The sequence below is a fragment of the Eschscholzia californica genome, unplaced genomic scaffold, assembly GCF_041429995.1.
Source record: "Eschscholzia californica isolate CP2 unplaced genomic scaffold, dmEscCali1.0.p SCAF_3, whole genome shotgun sequence".
Taxonomy (NCBI): Eukaryota; Viridiplantae; Streptophyta; class Magnoliopsida; order Ranunculales; family Papaveraceae; genus Eschscholzia; species Eschscholzia californica.
In genome coordinates this window covers 53,085,029-53,109,164 of record NW_028238420.1, presented here as the reverse complement: position 1 = coordinate 53,109,164, position 24,136 = coordinate 53,085,029, and the positions used below count along the sequence as shown (strand labels likewise).

The following is a 24,136-nucleotide window of genomic DNA, read 5'->3' as shown; positions in this document are numbered from 1 at the left end:
CTGAACTTGGGCTTGGGATTAGATTTGGGCTTGGGATTAGATTTGGACTTGGGCTGTAAATTGAGTTTAGGTAAGGAACTAAACTTGGGCTTAGATTTGGAGTTGGAGATGGTCTTGGCCTCTTGGGCTGTGAATTGAGCTTATGTTTGGAACTAAGCTCGGGTTTGGGATCAAATTTGGACTTGGTGATGGTCTAGGCCTGTGAATTGAGCTTAGGCTAGGAACTAAACTTGGGATTAGATTTGGACTCAGTGACGGTTTTGGGCTGTGAATTGAGCTTAGAGCTAGGAACTAAACTTGGGTTTGGGATTAGATTTGGACGTGGGATGGTCTTGGGCTCTTGGGTTGTGAATTGAGCTTAGGCTTGGTATTTATCGACTACCAATAATTTCAGAAAGAAGATGTCTCGCAATACCTCTATCACTCTATGCAAAATAACCGTCGTTTTTTTTTTGTTATTTCCTATTTGGCCCCTTACATGACCATTTTCCACTTAACCCTCAAGTTTATGCAAAATACTCATATGACTTATTTTTTGTATTTTCAATGCATTGACTGGAAAGTTAAATTTTTTTACTAGTTTAAAAAAAGTCTTGGAGGAGTATTTATTTTTTTAACTCAAAATAAGAGGCCCAACCCGGCTCAGGATAAAACCAAAGTTGACCTGACCCATTTTTTCTGTATGATATTGTAAGAGCGAGTCATTTTCGTGATGAGATTTGCTAGACATCCTTATGAAAGAGAAAAATATTAAGAGAGAGGTAGTTGAATATTGTCAGAGATTGAATATATACAGATAGATATGAAGAGTTTAGTTTGTAATCGCCTCCTTCATTCTTAATTGTCCTATAATCATATATTCTCGTTTCGATTTGATCCCGACCAAACTCCCAACTGAAAAGTAAACGACTAGATTTATCTCCTAAATAATTGACTAATAAGAAAAATATATTAAGTTTAAGGTTCGAACTGAATATAAAATAAGTAAAAAGTTTTTATTTGAATATTGTTACTGTCTCGTATAAATACACAAATATATCACGTAAGTGTTGATAATTTAGTGAATGTGTAGATATGTCAAGGAATAGGTTTGTTTCGTACCAACACAAAGCAAATTGCGTGAAGTTTAACAGTAAAGTGTATAAGATTATTTATGTTTTGTTTAATGCAATACGATAACGATGTCATTAAAAAATGATTTATTTGGTGAATCCGAAAAATGGTATGCAAAAATGATTTGTTTGGTGCATTTCAAAATTTATATCCTAGTATATTTTTTTGGACTTTTGGCCAATTTTGTGTTAACAGTGGCCTTATTGTGATATTAAGATTATATTTTGGACCTTCCTTCCATAATTTCTTTTATTTGATCGGTGAACCCCTCATGGAAGCGTTCAGCTTTTATTCGCCGGAGTTATATTCATTTTTCGAGCCTCCCTTCGGACTGCTTTTAAGGGCTATAGGCAGGGTTTTGGAATCAAGATTCTCCAAGAGCGACAGAGACAGAGAGAGAGAGAGAAAGAGTTCTTCGTTGAATTCCTATAAATTGGTACGACCTTTTCCAATTTTTATTCCTATTTTATTACTTTTTTTTCTTGTTCTGATTCTTGAAATTATACCATTTTGATCGTTATTACTCAAAATTAATCAAACTTTTTAGCTAAAGAATTCTTAGTTTATTGAATTCCAATAAGCTGAGTGAAAATTTTGACGCTTCTTGTTTCGCTAAACAATGTACAATCAGTTTACAATTTGTTTGTTTGAGATATATGCTCCTATAGGGTTTAAGGACCAAGGTTAAATTTAAACATTTCCGATTTAGGGTTTTTTAGACGTGCATTTGGATTCTTGATTGGTATGTTCTTGTTATGGTTTAGCTTTTGATTTAGGGGATTATGGTTTTAGTGTTTATGAGTCTATGATCCGTGATAGTCCAACTATATTAGCTAAAATCATTTCCTAGTGTTTTTATGGAAGAACACTAGAAACACGAAATTATTTTATGCAGCAATTTTCTTAATGATGACCACCACGTAAAGGGCTGTCTGTGAAATCTAGGTGTAGCTATTGGAAGAAGCTAGGATCATATTTGACGGTGTGTTGTATAATGCAGGAAAATGGAGATGATGTATGTTGATAATCATGCCTAGCATGATATGTTTATGAGATAGCTACTTAATGTGTTTGATTGAGACTTTGAGAGGGTTGGGGACTTCAAGATCGTGCTCTAGGCCAAATCCTTTCCACAAACATTAACTTAATATATTTCTCCAAACGTACAACGAGTCACTCAGTAAGCCAGATGACTCCTAACTCGACTGTCTCGGAAATGACTCGCCTGAGTGATTGGGTAACTCAGAACTCAAGAACTCTGGGGATCGACTCAGGATACAGTGGTGAGGCCAGAAACGTTTTGTTGTGGGGGCACGTCTTAGAGACAATAAATATGCAGAACTGCATGTCAAAAAAAGATTATACTAGGATGTGTTTGGGTTAAAAATGAAACGTAAAGTTGTATGCAAATAAACCCACTCATTTATAACGAACTCATCAGAAAAATCATGGAATTTGTAGTTCGCACTTCACATGTATTACTTACACACAAAATAAAAAAATAAAAAAATAAAAAAGAATGTTGTCGACGAAGGGTTTTCTCCGCCGGAGACAGAGAGATATAGAGAGATGAGATGTGAGAAAGAGGCTATCTCTCGATTTCTTTGTTGCCTGTGCAAAGGGGCTCTCTGCAAACGGGTCTTCTTCGTATCTCTCTCTCTCAGTCTCTCTCTCGCTTTCTTCCTTAATCTGACGATCTTTATCTTTTATCCAACAATTTCTCCCTCCATACATCCCTCTCAATTTTACTTTCTTTTTGTTTCTTTTGAATCAATATCTGTGTAAGTTGGCAAAGGGTTTCTTCCACGATTGTTCATCTTCTACTCACTTTTTTTTTTGCGGCCTTAATAAAGAGTTGGACTTTGACCAAGTTAAAGACAAATGTTGCTTTGGGTTTGTAAAACTGGTGGCACGTATGTAACTTTTTCAAGTGGGATAAGGGGATGGTTATGAAAAAGTAATAGCTAAGCTTGTGATCAATCGTGTAGACATATTGCATGTGCGCTTGAATTTTAAAGTTGTTTGAACTAGTGTTAACTGAACTTGGGTTTGGGCTTGAACTTTAAAAGTATTCTTTATATTGGTGCTAACTAAACTTTGGTTTGGGGCACATGTGGCTAATCCTAAAGGGAGCCCACATTTAGGCATGTGGGCGCATGTGCCCCGCAGGCCCCTATGTGGACTCGCCCCTGCCAGGATACCTGCAAGTTTGGGCCAATCCATGAGTTACTGGCGAGTTTGGCTTCATAAAGTACTCATAGTTATTTGTGTCCTAGTTGGCGAGCGCTTTTGCTCGTGATGCAATGTGTGGACTAGTTCTTTAGTCTAAAAATATTTTCAATTTAGTCCCATGATGTGGCTCTACCTTCTCTCAATCAGCTCCTATCTAGTCCCGTTCTCACTCTCTCTTCCCTTCGGTTAAGTTAATTAACTTTTCTTAGTCAAGTTTGTAGCTCGTTTTCTTTTTGTGTTTAGCTTCTCATGTTACTCTAGTTGTTGGAACTTGCAATTCTTCCAGTTCGACATTGTCGATCTTTAACGTTGTTTCTTACCTTTTTACAGTTTGATACTTGTATTGGTCTATAGGAGAGGCTTGCAGTTTTGCAAAAATGGCTGGTAACCCGCAATCGTCTGGGACGCAGGTAACAATTGTATTCCCCATCCTCATGTTGTTTTATTTGCTTATCATGTATTGAGTAATATAACTTTTGTTTATTTCTTTGGACTAGCCTCTTTGGCCTCCAATAGGTGGGTCCGCAGGTCCTCCCTCAAATTATGGCCTCCCAGTGTCTACACAGGTAGATGTTTCTACTTAGTCTGTTCTCTATATGTATGGGCCCCTTCAGTGAGTTCAATGCACGCTGTCTTACATTTTAACGGTATACAGTTTCGACCTGTGGCTCCTCAACAACAAGTACAGTCTTTTATTCAAGCAGCTGCTCAACAATTTCTGCCAGCTGGACAAGGAGTTTCTGCACCAACCATTGGATTATCTGTGGCTCAGAGTCAGCAACTCCAGTTTTCCCTATCGTTGCATCAATTAGCTCTAAGATCTGGGCAGCCGGGTTATGGTCTGTCAGCATCGCAAGCAATTCAGATCCCATTCATGCAGCAAAACATGCCTATTACGCCTGGATCGCTGCTGGCCCAGCAAAACTCTAATCATATGCCTGGTGTAGGTGGCATTGGAATGCATCCTTTGCTGTCATACACTTAATATTGTTTTAAATGTATCGCTGTATTTGCTTAGATGGTTTCAGTGGTTTTCATATATTTAATCTTAATTGTTGATTTCATTTATTGCAGTTTGAGACATCTTATGGTCAGCCACAGAGTAATATTACCGTCTCCCCCCATTATCAACCAATATCTCAAATGCATACTCCTGTTGTACCTGCTGCTGTACAACCTTGGTTATCATCTGAAAGTCAGATTATACCTCCTGTCGAACCAGAGCAGCAAACAGGCCCGAAAGCTTCAGTTTCAGCTGTCACAGTCAGTGTTTTCCTTAACGGTTTTCTCTTTTTGTTCTTACTTTGTTTTGCTCCTCTCGGGAAATGTCAATCCACTTTTTGTTAAAGAAAAAGAGAAATGTTATTCCATTCCTGCAAATTCTTGTAGTTTATAGAGATTCCCTGCTAAGAGTATCAGGTTTGTTTCATTTTAAAATTTCAGCCAACAAATGCTTCGCCCAGCTCGTCCATTCAGTCTTCATCAGATTGGCAAGAGCATACTTCTGCTGATGGGAAAAGGTAACCACTTTCTTTTGTGAAACTCTGAATTAATATTAAAAAATTAAAGAGTGCACAGAGGGATCCAGTGTTCATGTTACATCATCAATTCCTCCCATCTATAAACAAAATCTTAGTATGTTTTGTCCTTCATCCAGTCAATCGTCCTACTCCAATGGAATAACAGTGCAAGGATATCCTCTACTTCTAAAACACGAGGGTTAGAGTCCATAAAATTTTTGTTGTTTCTATCCTTCCAGATGCCCCACATGATTGCTATTGGAATTAGGGTCCAGTGGTCCACAACTCTCTCTTTGTCTTCCCGACTTTGAGCTTTTACCATTGAGTGATAGTCTGTTCTATCGATTTAGGGATGTACCACTGGTTCTTTGAAATGATTGTAAAGAAGTCCATCAGGAATCTTGCCCTGTTGCAGTGTAGAAAAAGATGCTCAGTTGATTCTTCCGACCTTTTGCACCTTATGCATCGATTGGGCATTTGAATCAGCGTGTCCACTGTTGGAGCCTTATTCTTTGTGGCTGCCCAAACTATGAAGCTTGCCCTCGGGGGAATCTGAGAGTTCCATATACCTTTGAGCCTCAATGTAGCCATTTTGATCAGCCGACACCAGTCTTTTGTAGCACCGTTTTACCGTGAATTCATCCTTCTCCCCTGATTTCCTTACTTTTGTGTCATCTCTCCCTCCTTAGCCAGGTCATCGATTTTTCTCAAGACCTCCTCTGAGCATTCTGCTTCGAGAAGGCTGGAGGTTTCAGTTGCCATCCTAGGCAGCTCCATATTGTCTATTCGAGGTCTCCATATCTTATGCTCCGTGTATAAATTGCTGAAGTTTTCCATAGCATATTTTTGAATATCCTGGTAAACACTTCTTGTATAAATGTGTAATTGGAAAATGAAGTGTTAAATTTCCATGAGTTCCTTTTTTTCATCATCGGAGAAGTGTTAATATCGGGGTTTTAATGTATTTTGATCTCTTGATGATCAGTTTTATGGAATTTTCTAAAAGTTCAAGTATGTCTAACCTTTCAGGTATTATTACAACAACAAGACACAGAAATCTACTTGGCGTAAGCCACTAGAATTGATGACACTTATTGAGGTGAGTCATGTTACTGGTTGTTTGTGTTGTCGATTATACGTCAATGCATAATCTTCAATAATTCTGTCGAATTGCTCCATAATGGTGAAAATGCATCCCTTCATGTGGTTCTTGACAACAATATCTGTGTTTAAATAAATCAAAGTGGTTTTATGCAAGTTCTCTATTTCTCTGCATGTTCTTCTACTGGTTTGTAGATGTCATGGAAAGTCAGCAGAATGTAACGACTGCTCTGTTTGCTCACTTTTGAAGGCGTGGTTTCTGTTTATCAAGGCAGGGAATTATTGCTATTGACTCTTTATTTATAACAAAGGAGATGATGGGATGAAATCAATAGCGGTTACTTCATAGATAGTTGTTTTGTGTTCTGTTTTTCACTTCTGCTATTGGAGTGTCAGTGGTGGGTTATACTTGTTAGTTGTTGTCAGCGTATAAGTTGGTCGCTAGGTACATCTCTATCGTAACTTATTGGTGCGTTTTTACAGCTTCAAGTTGTTACACAGTATCAAGCTGGCATATTCTTATCGGCTCAGAATAAACTCGCTATATAATGTATGCGACCTTTCATTAGTTCGCGTTCTGTCTTCTTTCTTGTAAATTAATAAATATATACTGTCATTTCTTATGATCTCTTTTCTCTCCATTACCATATGAAGTATGACGTCTTTTATCCCTCTGTATTTCTTGTCTCCAATTCGAAGTTTAGCTGCTCTTTCTTACATAATTTTCTAATTAGGTTTTAGAGTTTGGGTCAATGTTAGACAAGAAAAATCTTAACTATAGTGAACTTTCATAAGCAACTAGTACTATTCCCACTTCTAATCATATTCTTCTCTCTACTTCAACCAGGGGGGACATCGTCCGTACATGCTAACCATTATTTTGATTTACTAGACTGTTTAAGTATAAGAAACAACTACACATCCAGATATATGAGCTACAAAGCGAATTTTGGTCTTCCTATGTTTTTGACTTGCATATCTATAGACACTTATTACTATATTATCATCAATACTATCTTAAGATCATTTATTGTACTTGTTTTGATGGCTGTGTTTATTTCTTGTCTGTCGTTAAAGGAGTAATCTTATTCTACCTTGTTAAAACAAAGTATTCTTTGTTTACCACCTTATATTACTGGTCCAATGTTTTAAAAAACGTTTTCCTGCCTCAAGGCGGTTGGCTCCGAAAAAGCAAAGCACTGCCTTGAGGCGTATCCCTCGATGTACAAAAGGCATGGACTTGTACTCTAATTCTTTTAGAAAAATAAATGATAGCACATTTATGTACAAAATTAAGATAATATAGTCTTTTTCACTTTGCTACAATAATTAAAGACTTATCCTTTTAACAAACAAGAAGTATAAATTTAGTTACTTCTTATGTTGCTTAAACTTTAAAGATGCTTTTAAGGTCTTATTCTATTCTGTAGATGCGTGTGCCTCGAGATGAAAACAAACCGCCTCGCCTTGAGGCGCGCCTCGAGGCATAAGCATCTACTGAATTTCAAAACATTGTGCCCTCTTTTCACTCCACAAATGCAGATTGTTAGCATTACGATTGTTATCGTGTTCAGGGAAAGTCTTTTACACCTCTAGTTAGAACTGTTGATGAATTTCAGTCGTATGCCATGAGATTTTAAAAAGTTGTTGTGCTGCTATATTGATATTTTATGTAATTTTTACTAAATTATGTATATGCATTCTCAGTTTAACTTAAATATTTTTTGAAAAGTTTGAATAATTAGGGGGGGATTCACAGAGTGAATATGTTACTTCACGATATCCTCCCAGTTAGAAATGAAATCAAAATACGACAAGTTATGAGCCCACCCAATATTCCTACTCCAATGAAAAATTAAACCTAGGTCATCTCCACTTCTACTACCTAACTATGGGTCGAGTCATTAAAAATGCCCTCGTTTCTAGCTTTCCAAATTGACCATCAAATAGCAAGAGGGATTTATTCCAAAGATCACTTTTAGTTCTCTTGTGAGAGACTCTCTTCCATTGACTCAAAGTTTAACTTAAAATTGCGGTCACCGATCTCGAGCATTCTTTTATATAAAGTTTTCGACCTTGGTGGAGTCAGATGATGGTGTCTGCAAGGTCTATCTTTTCTTTAAATCTGGGACTAGTGGGAGTTCAGTTTCTAAATGTTCCAACTCCTCGTGATGAGTTTCAGCTTCTGCTTCATGATTTTTTTAGTACTTGTGTCTTTGGATATTTTTAAGTTCACAGCGGAAAGTGGGTTCTTTTTATGTACTTATCTAGTAGTTTCTTTGCTAGGTCTTTTGTCTGTTTAAGTTTAGAGAATAATAAGGACTAAATCTGCCTGTATTTATCTTAGTAGGATAGAGTAATATGATGGATTTAAGGTACTAGAAGAGTTTTAATGTTGTCATGACTCACTAGATATATTGTTAGTTTTCATTCTTCTACCCTTCACGACTCTCCATATTTGATTTCTTCTTACCGAATCTTGGGCTAAAGGATCATTATCAATTTTTATCACGAGCATAGTAAAATGAGAGTCCAGAGGAAGTGTATATATTATTTTGATGTTGTGTTAGAGCGTGAAGTATTCGCTTCTCATCCAGTTTGAGAAAAGTTGTGTTTTTATATTTTTTGCTTACAGTCTTGCCAATAATACTAATCTTATTGATCTTGGCACTAAAGACTGAGAGGGCTAAACTACCACAAATTGCCTGATATCACGTACTTTTTTTCATCCTACTTCTCTTTGATTAGTGCCTATTGCCTGTTATTTGATTCTGTTTTTTTCTGTTGCGACTTTTCTTTGATTATTGCCTATTGCCTGTTATTCGATTCTGTTTTTTTCTGTTGCGACTTCTCTTTGATTATTGCCTATTGCCTATTTAATAGTTTTGGATAAGATCTTTTGCTAGAGTTGGTATATGTGTTCTGCCTTGTAATTGGTACGTAGTTCAATCACATAATTTCAATCACTTTGAAATTGTATATACGCTGCTTCTATTTTCTCTTCACTTTTTGCATGTGTTGTGTCAAAATGGTAAATTTGTTCTGTAACATTTCACTTATTGGGTTTCCGCTGCTGAACAGAGAGCAGATGCATCCACCGTATGGAAGGAATTTGCAACTCCGGACGGAAGAAAGTGGGTGGTACTTTTTATTTTTTTTCCCCCGAACAACATTAAGTTAACATGAAACTAATTATTTTTATCTAAATGACATGGATACGGGAAATACCAAAATATTCTCCTTCCGATACGGTTGTGCATGTCAGTTACAAGTAAATAGGGTAGTTCATAGTAGCCATGGATGAACGACAGCACCTTCAGCAGTATTGGCGACATGTTCTTACTACGATGAGACGAGAGAAAGAAGCAAAAGGCTGAGGGAAAAGAGAGACAGAACAGAGTTGAGAGCAACAGAAAGAGAGAAGGGAACACACATAGGGAATAGCGGAAGAGATAGAGATAATACCGTTAGAAAAAGAAATGACGTGAGAATAACTGTGACGTATCCCATCTAGGGGACACCAACTTTGTACTATTTCTTTTTGAAAATAAGTATTTTTTTCGTCTCATATATTATTGATCTGTCATTGCTTTTTGTATCTTATTATCAATCTAAACCAACAGCAGAAGGTGCAACAGTTGTCCCTTTTGATGCATTACATTTTTCAAAATATTGAAACTAAAACATCTTCATCAGTTTCTTTGAGATTATGTCTTTATTTAATAAAAGCATTAAAATGCTTAAGACAGTTAACATTGTTGAGATTGGAAAACATCAATATACATTAATATTAAGCCCAGCCAGATAGCTTTTTACCTATGCAAGATATGGAATTCATAGTGATATCCATGTTAGGCAGCTTCTCATCTTTGTTGAATGTCAAGATGTGGTTTCGTACGTTGTCTTCTTAGTTTGCTTTGAGCCGAAATTGCTGTTTGATTGATCTTATACTTGGGAAAATCGTTGCAGATACTATTACAACAAGGTTACAAAGCAATCTAAATGGACAATACCTGAAGAACTGAAGGTCTTAGCATACTTTAAGATAATTTTGTTTGAATATTCTACAATTACATTTCTAACTCATCTAAACCGATTTGCAAATTCTTCCAGTTGGCTCGCGAGCAGGCACAAAAGGCTGCTAATCATGGGACACAAATAGAAGTTGGTGTGGCTTCACAACCCCCAGCTTCTCTAACTGCCCCCTCTCTTGAAACACCATCTATCTCTTCTTCCACAACATCTGGTAAAACGTCAAGCCCTGTTGAGGTGAACCCAACTGCTGCTGTTGTAAATACACCTACTGTAGTGGCTTCTGGATCACCATCTGTCCCTGCTCTATCTTCGGGTTTACCAGAGAACGGAGTTGCAGTTGAAACTCCAGTAGCTACTGTCACTGCCTTGCCCACTCCTTGTGGAGATGCTGGAGCTACTGATGCTCTGGCCACAGCTACTACAGCGTATGGACATCTTTAGCTTCCTTTCGATCTTAAACAGGTCTAGTTATGAGTTGGAATTTGTTGCTCACTTGTCCTTAATATTTTAAATGAATACAGGAACATCTTAGAAAGTTTCCCCAAAGATGCTTTAAATTCAGACGGAGCTTCTGATCCACATTTGGAGGTACATGTTGTTTCTCTTATATGAGTAAAAATATTGCTATTTTCCGAAGCTTGGCTACGTGTAGCTTATCAATTTTTTTATCATCTTGCTTCAGTTAACTAGTGAGTTGGTATCCCAATAAATAGGCCTTCGAAGTAGATACTAGAAAGAGTACCAATTTTAATTATGCCGTTAAGGTGTTGGCATTAGTTGTTTCTCATTGTGCTAATGCGTATTGGTAGTTCAAAATGCTGTATTTACGTGGTTTACCCTGGGCAGAAAGCAAGAAAAGGAACGGCAGTTGCTGGGATGATTAATGGTACCTCATCAGAAGAGAAAGCAGTTGATGATGAAACCTTGACTTATGCAACAAAGCAGGTAACATCCCTCCACCAGCTCTACTGGTTCTTTGTGATACAAGCTGACCCATCTACCATTTTGTTCTTCAGGAAGCAAAAGTTGCATTTAAGACTCTATTGGAATCTGCAAATGTTGAATCAGACTGGACTTGGGAGCAGGTTACTTAATTATTCACAATTTACCTTGAATTTCTTGTGTCTATGCAAGTAATTAGATATTGATATTGGGTGAATCTCAGGCTATGAGAGTGATAATAAATGACAAAAGATATGGTGCTCTGAGATCTCTTGGGGAGCGAAAGCAAGCTTTTAATGAGGTAAACATTCACAAGGATGTCCGTTTCGGTGAATTTTCTTAACATATGTCAATAGTTCATTCTAGCACTATCTGTTTACTTTACCTATTTTAGCTGTTCTCATTTTTCTAATTTCCTTTCTTCTTTCCTTTTAGTACTTGGGCGAGAAGAAAAAACAGGATGCGGAGGAGAGGCGCGTGAAACAAAAAATGGCACGAGAAGAATTTACAAAAATGTTAGAGGTGGGTGCTCTTTTCCTAGAATTTTCTGTTAGTACCTCTTGTGTTGCTGATACATTTTTGGATTTGTACTTTGACAGGAGTCAAAAGTGCAAACATCATCCACAAGATGGAGGTTTATCTTTCTCTACATAGTTTTGAGATTCTTCTTTAATCAATTATATGCTCTGTGGTTATTGGTTAATTTAAATGTAGTTCATTGTCTCTTTTGTATATGCTAAAATATTTGTTCCATCGTACAGCAAAGCTGTAACAATGTTTGAGAATGATGAACGGTTCAAAGCTGTTGAACGATCTAGGGACCGTGAGGATCTTTTTGAAAATTATTTGGATGAACTTCAGAAAAAGGTAAAAATTGCGCAAACATATTTTCTTATGTCGCTTATTGATCTAGTTATTAGGCTAGTACGTTATAGTGTGAAACTGTGAACTGAGCTAAACAGTTTTAGTTCATCTAGCAATTATAAGATGTTCTTCTCAAGCCATTAAACTCACTTCTTTTCAGTTGTAAAATAAAAAAAAAAAGTTGAAAGAACAAAAGACTCACTTTTATAGTGGGTTCCCTATGTCAAGCTCATTCTACCTGCATAATGAAAAACTAAAATTGATTTTCTTGGCATGAGCCTCAATACTATTGGTGTTGTACCTGTACAAGAATGACAGAACTAGCTGGTAATCTTTCACGAGCTTTGCCCATGTGATTTTTTTTCTCTAGTTATAGCACTTGGTGACTTTAGGTTGACTCGCTTGATGTATTTCTGTGGCTTTAATTAGTGGGTGTTTTAGAAGTTTAACAGAGGTAATTGCATTAAATAATGGGAGGACTGTTCTTCACCTATCTCTTGCACTGTTCTTCAAGAGCCTGTTTTAATTTTCTTAAGTATCCAATCTCTTTTGTTCTCCATATCAATGTGTTCAGTTTTGTAGTGCATTTTTGTGGTCGATCACCTCTCGTTCAACTGTTAACAGAGGTAAAGCAGTTTCTCGTTTTAAATGTGTTCAATATTCATGTTTTGGGGTCCTCGTGTAGGAAAAAGCTAAGGCACAAGAGGAGCATAAGAGGAATATATTGGAATATAGACAGTTTCTTGAAACTTGTGATTTTATTAAAGTATGTCTTCGAGCATTTTGATTCTCATTGTCTGTTTAGTCGGTTGAATTTGCAATTCTATGGGGCACTATAAATCCGCAATTTCTTATACTAGTGAGAATCTTTCTTTTTGCAGCCCAGCAGCCAGTGGCGGAAAGTACAAGACCGGTTGGAGGATGATGAACGATGCTCACGTCTTGAAAAGTTTGAACTCTTGGAAGTCTTTCAGGTTATCGTCTTCATTTTACTTTTCATTATGTTCCTAAACTTTCTGCTGATTGTCATATTATGTCGCAGGAATATGTACGTGAATTAGAGATGGAGGAGGAAGAGCAGAGGAAGATACAAAAGGTAGATCAGAAACATTCATTTGATTACTGCATCTTGGTGGAGTTCAGAATCATCCTGATTTCTTCTTTTTGAGAAATTTAGGAACAATTAAGACGTGTTGAGAGGAAAAACCGTGATGAGTTTCGCAAGTTGATGGAAGGGCATGTCTCTAATGGCATTCTTACAACAAAAATTTGCTGGCGGGACTACTGTATGAAGGTATTGTTTTATAGTTTAATTCTCGCATGTATAGGGTGGAAAAGATGAGAATTGGTTATCATGAAGCAATTTCTGATCTGTTTCTTCGGTTGTGTTTTCTAGGTTAAGGATTTACCAGAGTACGTTGCTGCATCGTCAAACACATCTGGGTCAACACCATTGGATTTGTTTGAGGATGTTGCTGAAGAACTAGAAAAACAGGTTATCCTTTCATCTTATGTGTTGTTCCTCTTATTGCGCTTGTGCATGGTTGCTAGTAGATTCTGTGCACTATGTAGGATTTAGGTGAACGACAACGGCTTGGGTTGGATTCCCTTTGACCTGGGGTTTCTTTGGATGGTGTCAAGTTCTACTCTTTTAGTTGAGGTCTGACTGCAGCCATAACAGAATAGTTGAGGCCCACTATTCTTTGGAGTTTGGGCAAGGGTTGGGTAAAGCCTTGCTTCTAGGTTCTTGTTTCTGAACATTGAAAAAGAGTTCACATTTAGTTGTAAAGCCGTGAAAATTTGAAGAATGTGTAAGAAGTTTGTTTCTGCTACAGGTTACCAATTAAAAAATCTTTACTTCACAAAGTTTGAAATAGTTTTAAGGTCAAAACGAATCTCTTGATGTTCAGATTTTGTTCCATATCCGAAATCTGGATTTCAAGTTCATTACGTTTACAATGTCATTCAACTAGAGAAATATTATATGTATATTGCTGTGACCTATGCGGTTGTACAAATGCAGTATTGTATACCGAGAACATTTCCTATGTGGTCACCATCTACTTATATATCACTCATCTGGGCAACTCAATTAGTTATAAAGTGAGAGACTATCTAAAGTCGAACTGGTTTATGCACACGTTTGATACCCTTGACTGTTTTATCTGTGTTTCTTTCTTTTCATCTTCAATGGTATAAAAGAAAGTATGATAATGATGGTGTTTGTATATTCGGGCCACATGGTGAGGTCGATTCTTGCATTGCAAAGGCTTGCAGGATTTCTGCTCTCTAACTGTTTTTTTTTTTTTTTTTTTCTTACATTGGTTTTTGCAGTATCGTGAAGATAAGGCTCGAGTTAAAGATGTGATGAAGCTAGGGAAGGTAATTTCTTCTTCAGCAAATTAATACATACCATAATTTCTAGATTTTGAGATGTTCGTTCTCTTTCCAGATAACTATGACTTCTGTATGGACGTTCGAAGAGTTCAAAACTGCCATCTCAGAGGGTATGAAGTCCCCACCAGTATCTGATTTCAACTTGCAGGTAAATGCTTTTTCTATGGAGCAAGTGGCTGCTCGCCTTATGTTTAGTCCCTATACTTAGATGTAACCTTAAATTTTTCTTCTGTTCAAGGCATTTGTTGTTCAAAACCCAAAAGAGCGAACCCTCTAGTTTACTGTCTTTTTTGCTGGTTTGCTAGTCTGCTCTAGAGATATCTTCTTAATGAATATGTTAGATTGCAAAAGTTTCTTGTGCCTAGGCTTGGATGTCCGTTTCTAGATGAGTTAAGAATTGATTTCTATTGAATAATTTCTGCTGGATCCGAAGCATGCTACTTATTGTCACAAGAAATTAAATCATTTACCCTGTATAATAATGATTTACAAACTAAAAGCCCAATCGTTGAAAGTAATCAGACCTATAATTTGGCTTTCCAGTTCTAAGTTGTACACCTCCTTCCCTTTGGGGGAGGTCTTTAGTTTGAATTCCAGTGGCAGATATGTGGTGCTAAATAACGGGAATTAAACAAATGTGTACAAGAAAATATCTCAAGCCATATGAAAGTATAAAATATGTTCATCTAGCGAAATGAGTATGTTTGGTCATATCTTATGATAAATGTCATGTCAAAAGGACCAACCTTAGATTAGTAGGCTGGTTTATGGTCAAGTGCGTCATGCCAATTGCAGCCAAAAGAAGAGGGAATAAAATCTCAATGTCCTTGAGTGAATAATGCATTTTATTGGTGTTCTTGATATCCATTTCGTGATGCATGAGTGGTACTTCTTGGGGTTTCTGTCATTTTTGCAGCTTGTGTTTGATGAGATGCTAGAAAAGATCAAGGAGAAGGAAGAGAAAGAAGCTAAAAAGCTTCAACATTTGACTGATGATTTCTCAGATCTACTACACTCTATCAAGGTATAACAACATAATGTAACACCAGACTAACAATTGAATTTGTTTCTGAACTGTAAAAGTACTTCGTCAATTTCTAGTCTATCTTCACAGTACCAAATCCAATGTGATTTTGTCTCCCCAGGGAATGACTGCGTCATCAAATTGGGATGACTGCAAGTCACTTTTAGAGAACAGCCAGGAATATAGGTATTTCATTCGAACTTCTTTTTAAATTCAAATAAACAAAGCTGTATGTTTGATACTTTTATTGTTGTTCATTCATACTTGTACAGGAGCATTATTGATGAGAGTCTCAAGAGGGAAATTTTTAATGGATACATTACGCATTTGCGAGAAAAGGCTGAGGAGAAGGAAAGGAAGCGTGAGGAAGAAAAGGTATAGCACTTCCTTAGTGTTATCTTTTTAGTTGTGTAGGTACTGCTTTGAGATACTAATATGCGAGATATATTGGAAAACTTCCCCTAATGCTGGTGGAAAGTGTTTGGGGTTCTAACTTTCCCTTATATTAGATGTTATAGGAATATGACCCACTTCATTATGATTCATGAGGAAGTCGTATTGGTACAGATATTTTCATCTGACACAAATACTGCTACTCCAGATATGGAGACTATAGTACAAAAAAAAAGGGAAATTGGATCAATCCAAATTAAAACTTAGTTGGCAGCTGTTCCAGCTTGAGGGTTTGACGAGACTCAGGGGTAGCCCGAGCTGATTCGTCTAATCCGAGCCGACCCAAATAATCATTAGATTAGAGTCTGGGCGCTATGTAATATATCTCTATGTATTTATATATTGATATACAGGTGTGTATATTAGTTAGTACATATACATAAGAGTTACTTGAAGCTTGCCTACAATCGGTGGGCTTTGAAGATAGGCTCTTAGCTAGCCCCACCTTCAAATGCTTACATGTGATATGCTTTATTAGCGTAGCTGCGTTTCTCTCATTAAATTCCGACTCATTAAACTTCACTAAAACATTTCCATATTAGAAATCTCTCGTTACACTTCTTGTATACGATTGATATTCTGATGAGTTGGATTTTACTTCGCGAAAAAAAATTAAATGTTGCAAGTTATCACAAGCAATTTGCTTTTGTTTGCTCTACAGCTAATTGATTCTGTAAACTAAGTAATCCCGACTCATGGGAACTATTGTATGGTTTTTAAATCCCAACTTTCTATTTTCGTTGTAGCTGCTTCATTTATTTTCTTCGAAATGTATAACGAATCTGTCTCAATTTTCTTCATCATATGACAGGCAAAGAAAGAAAAAGAAAGAGAGGAGAAAGAGAAGAGAAAAGGAAACAGAAAAGAAAAAGAGAGAAGAGACAAAGAGGTGGAATATTTTAAGAAGGATGAAATGGAAAGTGAAGCTGTTGATGTAACCAGTGCAAGAGATGACCGAAGAAGAGAAAAGGACAAGGATAGGAAACATCGGAAGCGACACCAAAGTGAAGCCGATGACTTGAGCTCCGATAAGGAGGAGAAACAAGACTCAAAGAGGTCACATAGGCATAGTAGTTCTCGTAGAAAATCAAGAAAGGTAGGATTTTTTTAGTTCAGTTTTTGATAGTTCTTCTAGTATCGCTAATTCAAGCTTGTGCAAACCGAGAAGTGGATGGTTGAGCACTTTCCTTTTTTGCTTCTTGAGCAGCATACGTACACCCCTGAAACAGACAGTGAAGGGGAGCATAGAAGACATAGGAGAAACCATAAGGATGGGTCTGATAGAGCTGGTGGGGATCTTGAAGATGAGGAATTTGGAGAGGATGGGGAAATACGGTAGTTTCCTTTAATACCCTTCTAATTTTCTTGACGTTCCCTATTATCTCAGTTTCATGTTATTAATTTACTTTATAGAACCTCCAACTTTATTATTATGTTGTGCACATGGCACATATTGTGGTACCATAAAACTCTTGATGTAGTTGCTCGTATCTTGGTGGATTCGTAAGAGTGTACCTATGCTTGTTATAGATTATAATAATTGGTTGGCGCTGAATTTGGGTATTGCAATAGCAAGGGCAAAAAATCATCAACGTCAAAATCTTATTTAGAGAATGGCCCCAATCTCATAGACTTGTCAATTTACAAAACCATAATCTTTCATATACTTGTGATCTTTATCATTTATGACTTTTAGGTTCTTATTATTTTTTATGAAGAAATTTATGTAGCCACATAATTGCTAGAATCCAGATATAAATCTACCATCAAACATGAATTCTTTTCCATCTTTTTGAATTCGGTTATTACGAAAGTTCTTTAAAGTATCTGGCTTGAATAGGACATTATTTACTTCTCTACCAATCTAATATTAATGGCTTCTGCAGGAACAGAAGAGTCTAGACAAGAGTATCCAAGTGGACCAACTATAGGGTGAAGATCTCGATCTGGATTTTTCTACAATATTTTGAAAGGCAGGTATACATGAGGGGCTAACTGAGGTATGATGATAAATTAGATTACAAACTAGTTCTTGTAGAAATGTAAGGGACAATGCATATCATCCTTCCCTTAGATGACACTGCAAGGTTTTCTTCGGGTGAAATTGTGGCACAGCTAGGTTTGTTCTGTTTCGCTAACGCAAAATTTTAGATTCATTAAAAAATTTCTACTATGTATTACTTGAGAAGCAGCCATTATTCTACTGAGGTTACTTGTTTACTTTCGATACAGTTGAATGTTTTTTAAAGTTCAAAGTAAAACGGAACTTCAGTTCTTTAAAATTTAATTTCTTCCTGATGCTGGAACAATACTAGAATCACATTAGAACGGCTAGTAGGCAGGAGCTGTCCCAGGCTCAAGGCATCCGAAGCGTTAAGGTGTCTAATCTGGGCCAAACTTTTTAGTGAAGTGTGTGGTTTGTGTTTAAATGGTTGTTGAGGTCCAATCCTCCTTTTTTTTGGCACCCAAAATGCTCCAGCTGGCTTTGCAAATGGGTTTGCCTGGAGTGGTTTGTAGTTATGCTCGGCTGAGATGTGGCAAAGCACCGATCCTGATGAGAGCCTTGCGTGGTCGTTTGGACGATAATATCAGAGGAGTGAAGAGTGGTGTCACATCTTTTGACCTTACTTTTTGTGTATGAAAAGTAAATTGTTGGTGCTTTTTGGCTTCCTGTGACATGTTTTGTTCGAGTTGTTTTGAGCTCGGATGGACCGAGTTCTTCTCGGTTGATTTTTGTATACAAGGTTGAGGTCGGGTAGACCTCATCCGGATCCGCAATTGCATGTCTCGAGGAAGTACGGGGCTCAAGGTGTCGAGTTGATTCCCTCTTATCTCCCATGTTTCAGGCTTCAGAACAAAGCTTGGACCAGAGCTAGCTTGGTTTTTCCTCTTTACTTGTATCTGAGCCAGAGCATGGTTCAAGGTGCTTAGGAGACTCGTGTCGACCTCCCATGTTAGAGCTTAGGTGGAAAGGTCTTGTCGAGTTCACCTCCCTAACGCTTTAACGGGGATGTTCTTTTTTATATTTTGGTCAATCAGTCGATTTTTGACTTGGTCGAAGTTGACCACATTTAGCTTCGCATAGGTGTAGGAAGCAGTCCGGTCGAGTTGTTCGTGTGCCTAAACTTCTGGAGCTCCTCTTGATTAGGAACCAAAATTTTGTGCGCATTAAATTATTCGGTTGGATCGAGTCAAAGTCGCAAATTCCTTTGACCATTGTATGCTTGTGACTGGCTGATCGGATGGCCTCTCCCTATCTCCCTCTTTCTCTCACCTCTCTCTCTCAATCCTCCATTCGTCAGAATCCTTTCGCCTTAGATAAGGTAAAGGTTTTTGCCGAAATCTTCCACGAGGGTTTTTCTGAAATCCTTCATCTGAGAGGAAGGGTGTTTCCGTAAAGGGAACCCTTCCAATCATCAAAACAACGAGGATAAAGAAAAAAAGGGATTTAGCTGAGATGGAGAGAGAGAGAAGAGAGGACGAAAATAGTATGGTGATGGTTGGAGGAATCGAAAAGAGAGAAAAAGATCTAAAGAAGGTGGGTGTTTTAGGTAAATAAGAAAGTTATCATGGTGTAAAGTTTTGGGTGGAAACAAAAAAAATTGGCACATTTTGTTTCTTCCAAACACTTCAACCTTTCAGCTTCTTCCTCAACAGAAATTCCGGCGACCCCACCATACTCCTGCAACATTCACCATTAACGCCGGTCAAACACTTCAACTTTCGTCTCTTCTTCCTCTCTATCTTTTTTTCTCTCTCTCTCTCTCTCCCTCTCTCTTCCGTTTCCTTTTTAATCTCTCTTTCTTTCTCTAAGTCCGTGAAGGGGCTCTTCCTTCGTCGGAATTACAAAAAGAAAGAAAGAGAGAAGCAAGGAGGGGGATGGAAAGAGAGAGAGAAAGAGGAAATAGAGAGAGATAGAAAGAGAAGGAAAGTTGTTGACGACCGACGACTCTATGCCTGCAACAAGAAAGGGTATGTTTGGCTAATATTTTTTATTTTTCACCTTTTAAAATTTTACACCTCGAATAATTTTTTTTTATTTCTCCAAATCACCCACCTAAAAGAATTATAAGTTGTTAGCAACGGTAGTTTGTCGGTGATCGTCGCATGTTGGCAAATTTGACCATAAACCATAATTAAATCAAATAATAAACATAAATATAGATATAAACTCCATTTGATTTAAAGAGATTAAAGAAAACATGAGCGTACTTTTTGATTCGTAGTCTGAAGTAATTGACTTGATTGGGTTGATGATCTTCCATTTGGTTTTTCTTCCCCTTGAAACCTTTCTTATGAAGGGGTGCCATACCCTAACCAAAATTTTAGAAAGATCAAGCAAAAGTCCAAATGGGGATCACGTCCCCTATAAATAGTTCAACTATTTTATCTCTTTCTAATTTGGTCCTTCATCAAATTAGAAATCGCCTAATAGTCTTTACACATTTACTATGTGACATTCTGATACCTTAAGTCAATAGTAAACCGTATTAGATCACTATATGAGTTGCCTACACTTTCAGATAGTCATACAAACACCTTTACCTATGTGAGATCACATATGTTAGATTTTTCTCACATTGCATGCATGGAGAATAAATTGTGGTGGAGTGGGAGAACAAAATAAAATATGACCTATAATTTCCATCTTGTGATATTGTCCGTGATGACACACCTGAACCTCACAGTTTTAAAATGCCTCACTAGAGAAAGGTGCTTAGCTTCTTAAGAGGAGCATCACGCTCCATCTCAGCATTAACGTGAGATTGATTCACAACACACTTAAAATTTTCTGGCTCCCAAAATTTTCTTGTTTCCTATATGGAAGGCCAATTCCTAATGCACTACTACCCCCATATTAAAATTGAAAATGAGTCACAATAACCCACCTGTTGTTAGTGCCTCTCTCTCTCTCTCTCTCTCTCTATATATATATATATAGCCATCTGCTTTCTTTCTTTCTTCTCCAATTCTCTTTCTATAGGTCACAAACTCTTAATTGTATTTGAAAATCAATGAGATAAAATGAAGAAACTGAATACCATTTTCTTGATAGTACTCCTCTTCTTCCTCTTCTTCTTCTCTCTAAGCTACTCTGCTCCCCTAGGAGCTCTATATCAAAGTCAAACAACACATAGTGAGGTAACTAATTGACTACATTTTCCTCTCTCTTTATCTCTAGTCTCTCTCTCTCTCTCTCTCTCTCTCTCTCTCTCTCTCTCTCTCTCTCTCTCTCTCTCTCTCTCTCTCTCTCTCTCTCTCTCTCTCTCTCTCTCTCTCTCTCTCTCTCTCTCTCTCTCTCTCTCTCTCTCTCTCTCTCTCTCTCTCTCTCTCTCTCTCTCTCTCTCTCTCTCTCTCTCTCTCTCTCTCCTCTCTCTTTCTATATATATGTACACTCACATAATTTGGTAGTACTTCATTTACCAAATAGTCGTTTAATTTGTTTTTAATCTGTGGGTGTACTGAGATAATTGGTTTTATTATTGTGAATGTAATTAGCAGGATTATAAAGGTGTTCATGATCAAGAGGTAATATCTGTAAGTATGGATGATGGAGAGAGTAATAGTTGTGAAGGGGCTAAGGAAGAAGAAGAAGAATGCTTGATGATGAGAAGAACACTTGTAGCTCACACAGATTACATCTACACCCAGGAATACAATAAACCCTAGCACACTGATTATATGGTGTGAGAGTAGAAACCTTGTTTTTGTAATAATATAGTCCCACATTGATGGTTTTCCCTGTTATCTTTTTTATGCAACCTTTGTAGGTAGTATCTCATGTTGCTCTAATTGCTTAACCTTTACACTTTGTCTATTTTATTGAATTCTTTAAGAAACCCTTCTAGGTGGTATTATGTTTCTTGAAAACAATTAACTACATGATGATATTGGTTCTAAGCCATCTCAGTCTATAAATCGATAAGTTGGAGTGTTTTTCTTGCGTGTTCTTGATGAACTGGTATTTATATGTACTGTGTACATGTAATGCGATGACACTCTGTTGTCGTTTGTTTACAGACCTCTCTCACTGCTTATACATTGGACGAGTCACAAATTGAACCATTTTTTTATAAGAGAATTGAAACTCAACAACTCATGAATAACATGTAAAAAATTGTGTAACAAACCCATGATGTCCAATAGAACAACCATAGAATTAATTTTAGGATATAGGACTTTTCTATTATAACAGGTTGTTCAAAAAGATCTCTCGTTCTTCCCTCTAATATTCTGTTTTTCCCGGACACTCAGGGTTCAAATACCCCAATGATTGGTTGTTTCTTTAGTTGCTTCACATAAAACAATAGTTTTCTCTCTTGCTCACATCTCTCATTAAATGGTGTTATTCGACAATATTTGTCCTATAATTCGAGCCACCATTCAAATATTTTTCCTACATTTATTTGTGAGTGTACTCATAGTACGTGGTGGGTTGAAGACTGTATCAACAGATACTCCATCTTGTAAATTAGGCATATCTTGTCTAAGCAAATTTTTAGAATGATACCTTTATGTCCATGCCTTCCAGCGACTTTATTACCTATTTTGCTTCAAGTTTTGTGAAATATATTTGTCAGCTGTATCAACAATATAACATTTCTAAGATAATTAAAATATATTAATCAAATTAAGCTTTACATAGTTTGCGGACAATAAAAATAGATCTGCCTACTTGACTGTATCATATGAAGCCGAGGAAAAAAAGAGAGAGGTAAAAGTGACCATATTACCTTCACACCTCTACCTCTCTTCTTGTCCTGTTATTCAGACGATCACGATCTAGCATATAAACATGTCTTTTTTTTTTTTGGCAAGGAAGACTTTTAGGGTTTCAAAACCTTTTTGGTTTCTTTGGAACTTCCACCCATCTTTGTTGTGTATTTTTAGATTGATCTCTACAATATTCAGATGCTTTTTAAGAGAATGATCATCACCTTTGGCGGGGCATGTTTTTTTGGACAGGATATTACACCTTTTGAGGATTTTTTTTAAGAGGCTATGGATCTTGGAAAGCTGAAGTTGATTAACCTCACTCCAAGTCTTCAACTCCAACCTAGCTTATTAATGTTGCAGTATAGGGTAATTTCTAGCTATTAGATTAATAAAACACTTGATTCCAATGGTTTAAGGCAAGGGTCACACTACCCCTGTTCAGAGACAGTGAGACACCTTATATAATAAAATTTATGGCCAATACAATTTTGACCTCCAATCTAGGACCGGTGAAAAAATAACGTCTATATTTGTCTAATATTTCATAATCATATTTACGTTAGTCAAACTTAACGATTAATTTTTTTTTTTTTTCTGTTTTTGCCTTTATTCAAAAGTACTTACCTATATGTTCTTTCTGTTTTTGGACTTGGGCGTACAGTTTACTGGCAACTTCCAACTTAAAAAGGAAAATTATCTTGTCGTTCCTCTCTTCTTCACTACCATCGATACCCTTTTTCTCTCTCTCTCTCTCTATAAACCCGAGATTGAAGTTCCTGGAGAACTGCAATCTTGGGCGGGTTCTCCTAAAACCCCAATTTAAATCTAGACAGGAAGGAGAGAGAGAAAGAAGATAATGGTGGTGGTCGTACTGAAAGTAAAAGCGAAAAAATCTAAAGTTGTTGGTAAATAGTCTCTCAGAATATTAAATTATAACTACGGAAAAAACTGATCGTAAGTTCATTGGACTCGATTAATCTAAAAACTAGTATTAGATTTTAACAAACAAAAAAAAAAAAAAAGAAAAATCAAACATTACCTAAAGTTGATTGGGCTTTGAAAACCTAAGATATGTTAAGGGTTGTGCGTGCATGCATGTAAGGGGCTTCTTTTGTCAATTTGTATATGTGTAGTTTATTTAGGTGCAGTCTAACAGTTGTGTGTTAAGAGAATGATATAATTACCTTTTCAGTATCTCATTACTTAAAATACTAATCACCTTTTTGGAACTTGTTTCAGATACCTTTTCAGCATCTATGTTATAAAATAAGGAGTTAATTCCTATATGCCCCCCTACTTTGTGACCAGCTTCCTTTATGGCCCCTAAATTTCTGTAAATTCAAATATGGCCCCTTATTTTCATGGAAATGTCATAACTACCCTTCTCATTAATATATTTTCAAAATAAAATTAAAAACAAAAACCTAAATTCCACCTCACTTCCCTCTCCACCACTCATCTCTCTCCACGTCACCTCTCTCTCCAACTCACCTCTCTCTCTCTCTCCAAGTCAGCACTCTCTTCTCTGATGAAGGTTGCCGGCCGGAAAATTTTCCTTCCGGCGACCTTCAAACTAAAAAAAAAAAAAAAAAAAAAAAATTCACTCATCTCTATCTCTCTTTCTGAAAATTCCGGCGAAGGGGTTTTCCCTTCGCCGGAATCTGATCTGTTGAAGAACAGACCGAACTGGTCTGTTGAAGAACAGACCGAACTGGTCTGTTGAAGAACAGGCCGATCT

General features: G+C 37.0%; 1 protein-coding gene across 5 annotated transcripts; it reads left to right on the top strand.

The window, feature by feature from the left end:
- Nucleotides 1–1,062: 1,062 nt before the first annotated feature.
- On the top strand, nt 1,063–17,963 carry LOC147551797 (pre-mRNA-processing protein 40A-like). Of its 5 annotated transcripts, none has more exons than XM_086664727.1 (30): nt 1,063–1,549; nt 3,676–3,755; nt 3,843–3,911; nt 4,001–4,288; nt 4,420–4,608; nt 4,789–4,865; nt 5,895–5,964; nt 9,048–9,100; nt 9,936–9,993; nt 10,080–10,426; nt 10,523–10,589; nt 10,848–10,946; nt 11,018–11,086; nt 11,167–11,244; nt 11,379–11,465; nt 11,543–11,577; nt 11,705–11,810; nt 12,493–12,573; nt 12,689–12,781; nt 12,850–12,903; nt 12,985–13,101; nt 13,204–13,302; nt 14,142–14,189; nt 14,260–14,352; nt 15,121–15,228; nt 15,350–15,414; nt 15,501–15,603; nt 16,493–16,777; nt 16,889–17,016; nt 17,568–17,963. In XM_086664727.1, the coding sequence occupies exons 2-30, from the start codon at nt 3,723–3,725 to the stop codon at nt 17,581–17,583; spliced, it is 3,015 nt and encodes a 1,004-aa protein (XP_086520853.1). In that variant the 5' UTR covers nt 1,063–1,549; nt 3,676–3,722; the 3' UTR covers nt 17,584–17,963. The 5 variants fall into 5 exon arrangements, with proteins under 5 accessions (XP_086520853.1, XP_086520855.1, XP_086520854.1 ...); XM_086664728.1 differs by having other exon boundaries at nt 1,330–1,549; nt 3,700–3,755; XM_086664729.1 differs by lacking the exon at nt 17,568–17,963 and having other exon boundaries at nt 16,889–17,020.
- Nucleotides 17,964–24,136: the final 6,173 nt, after the last annotated feature.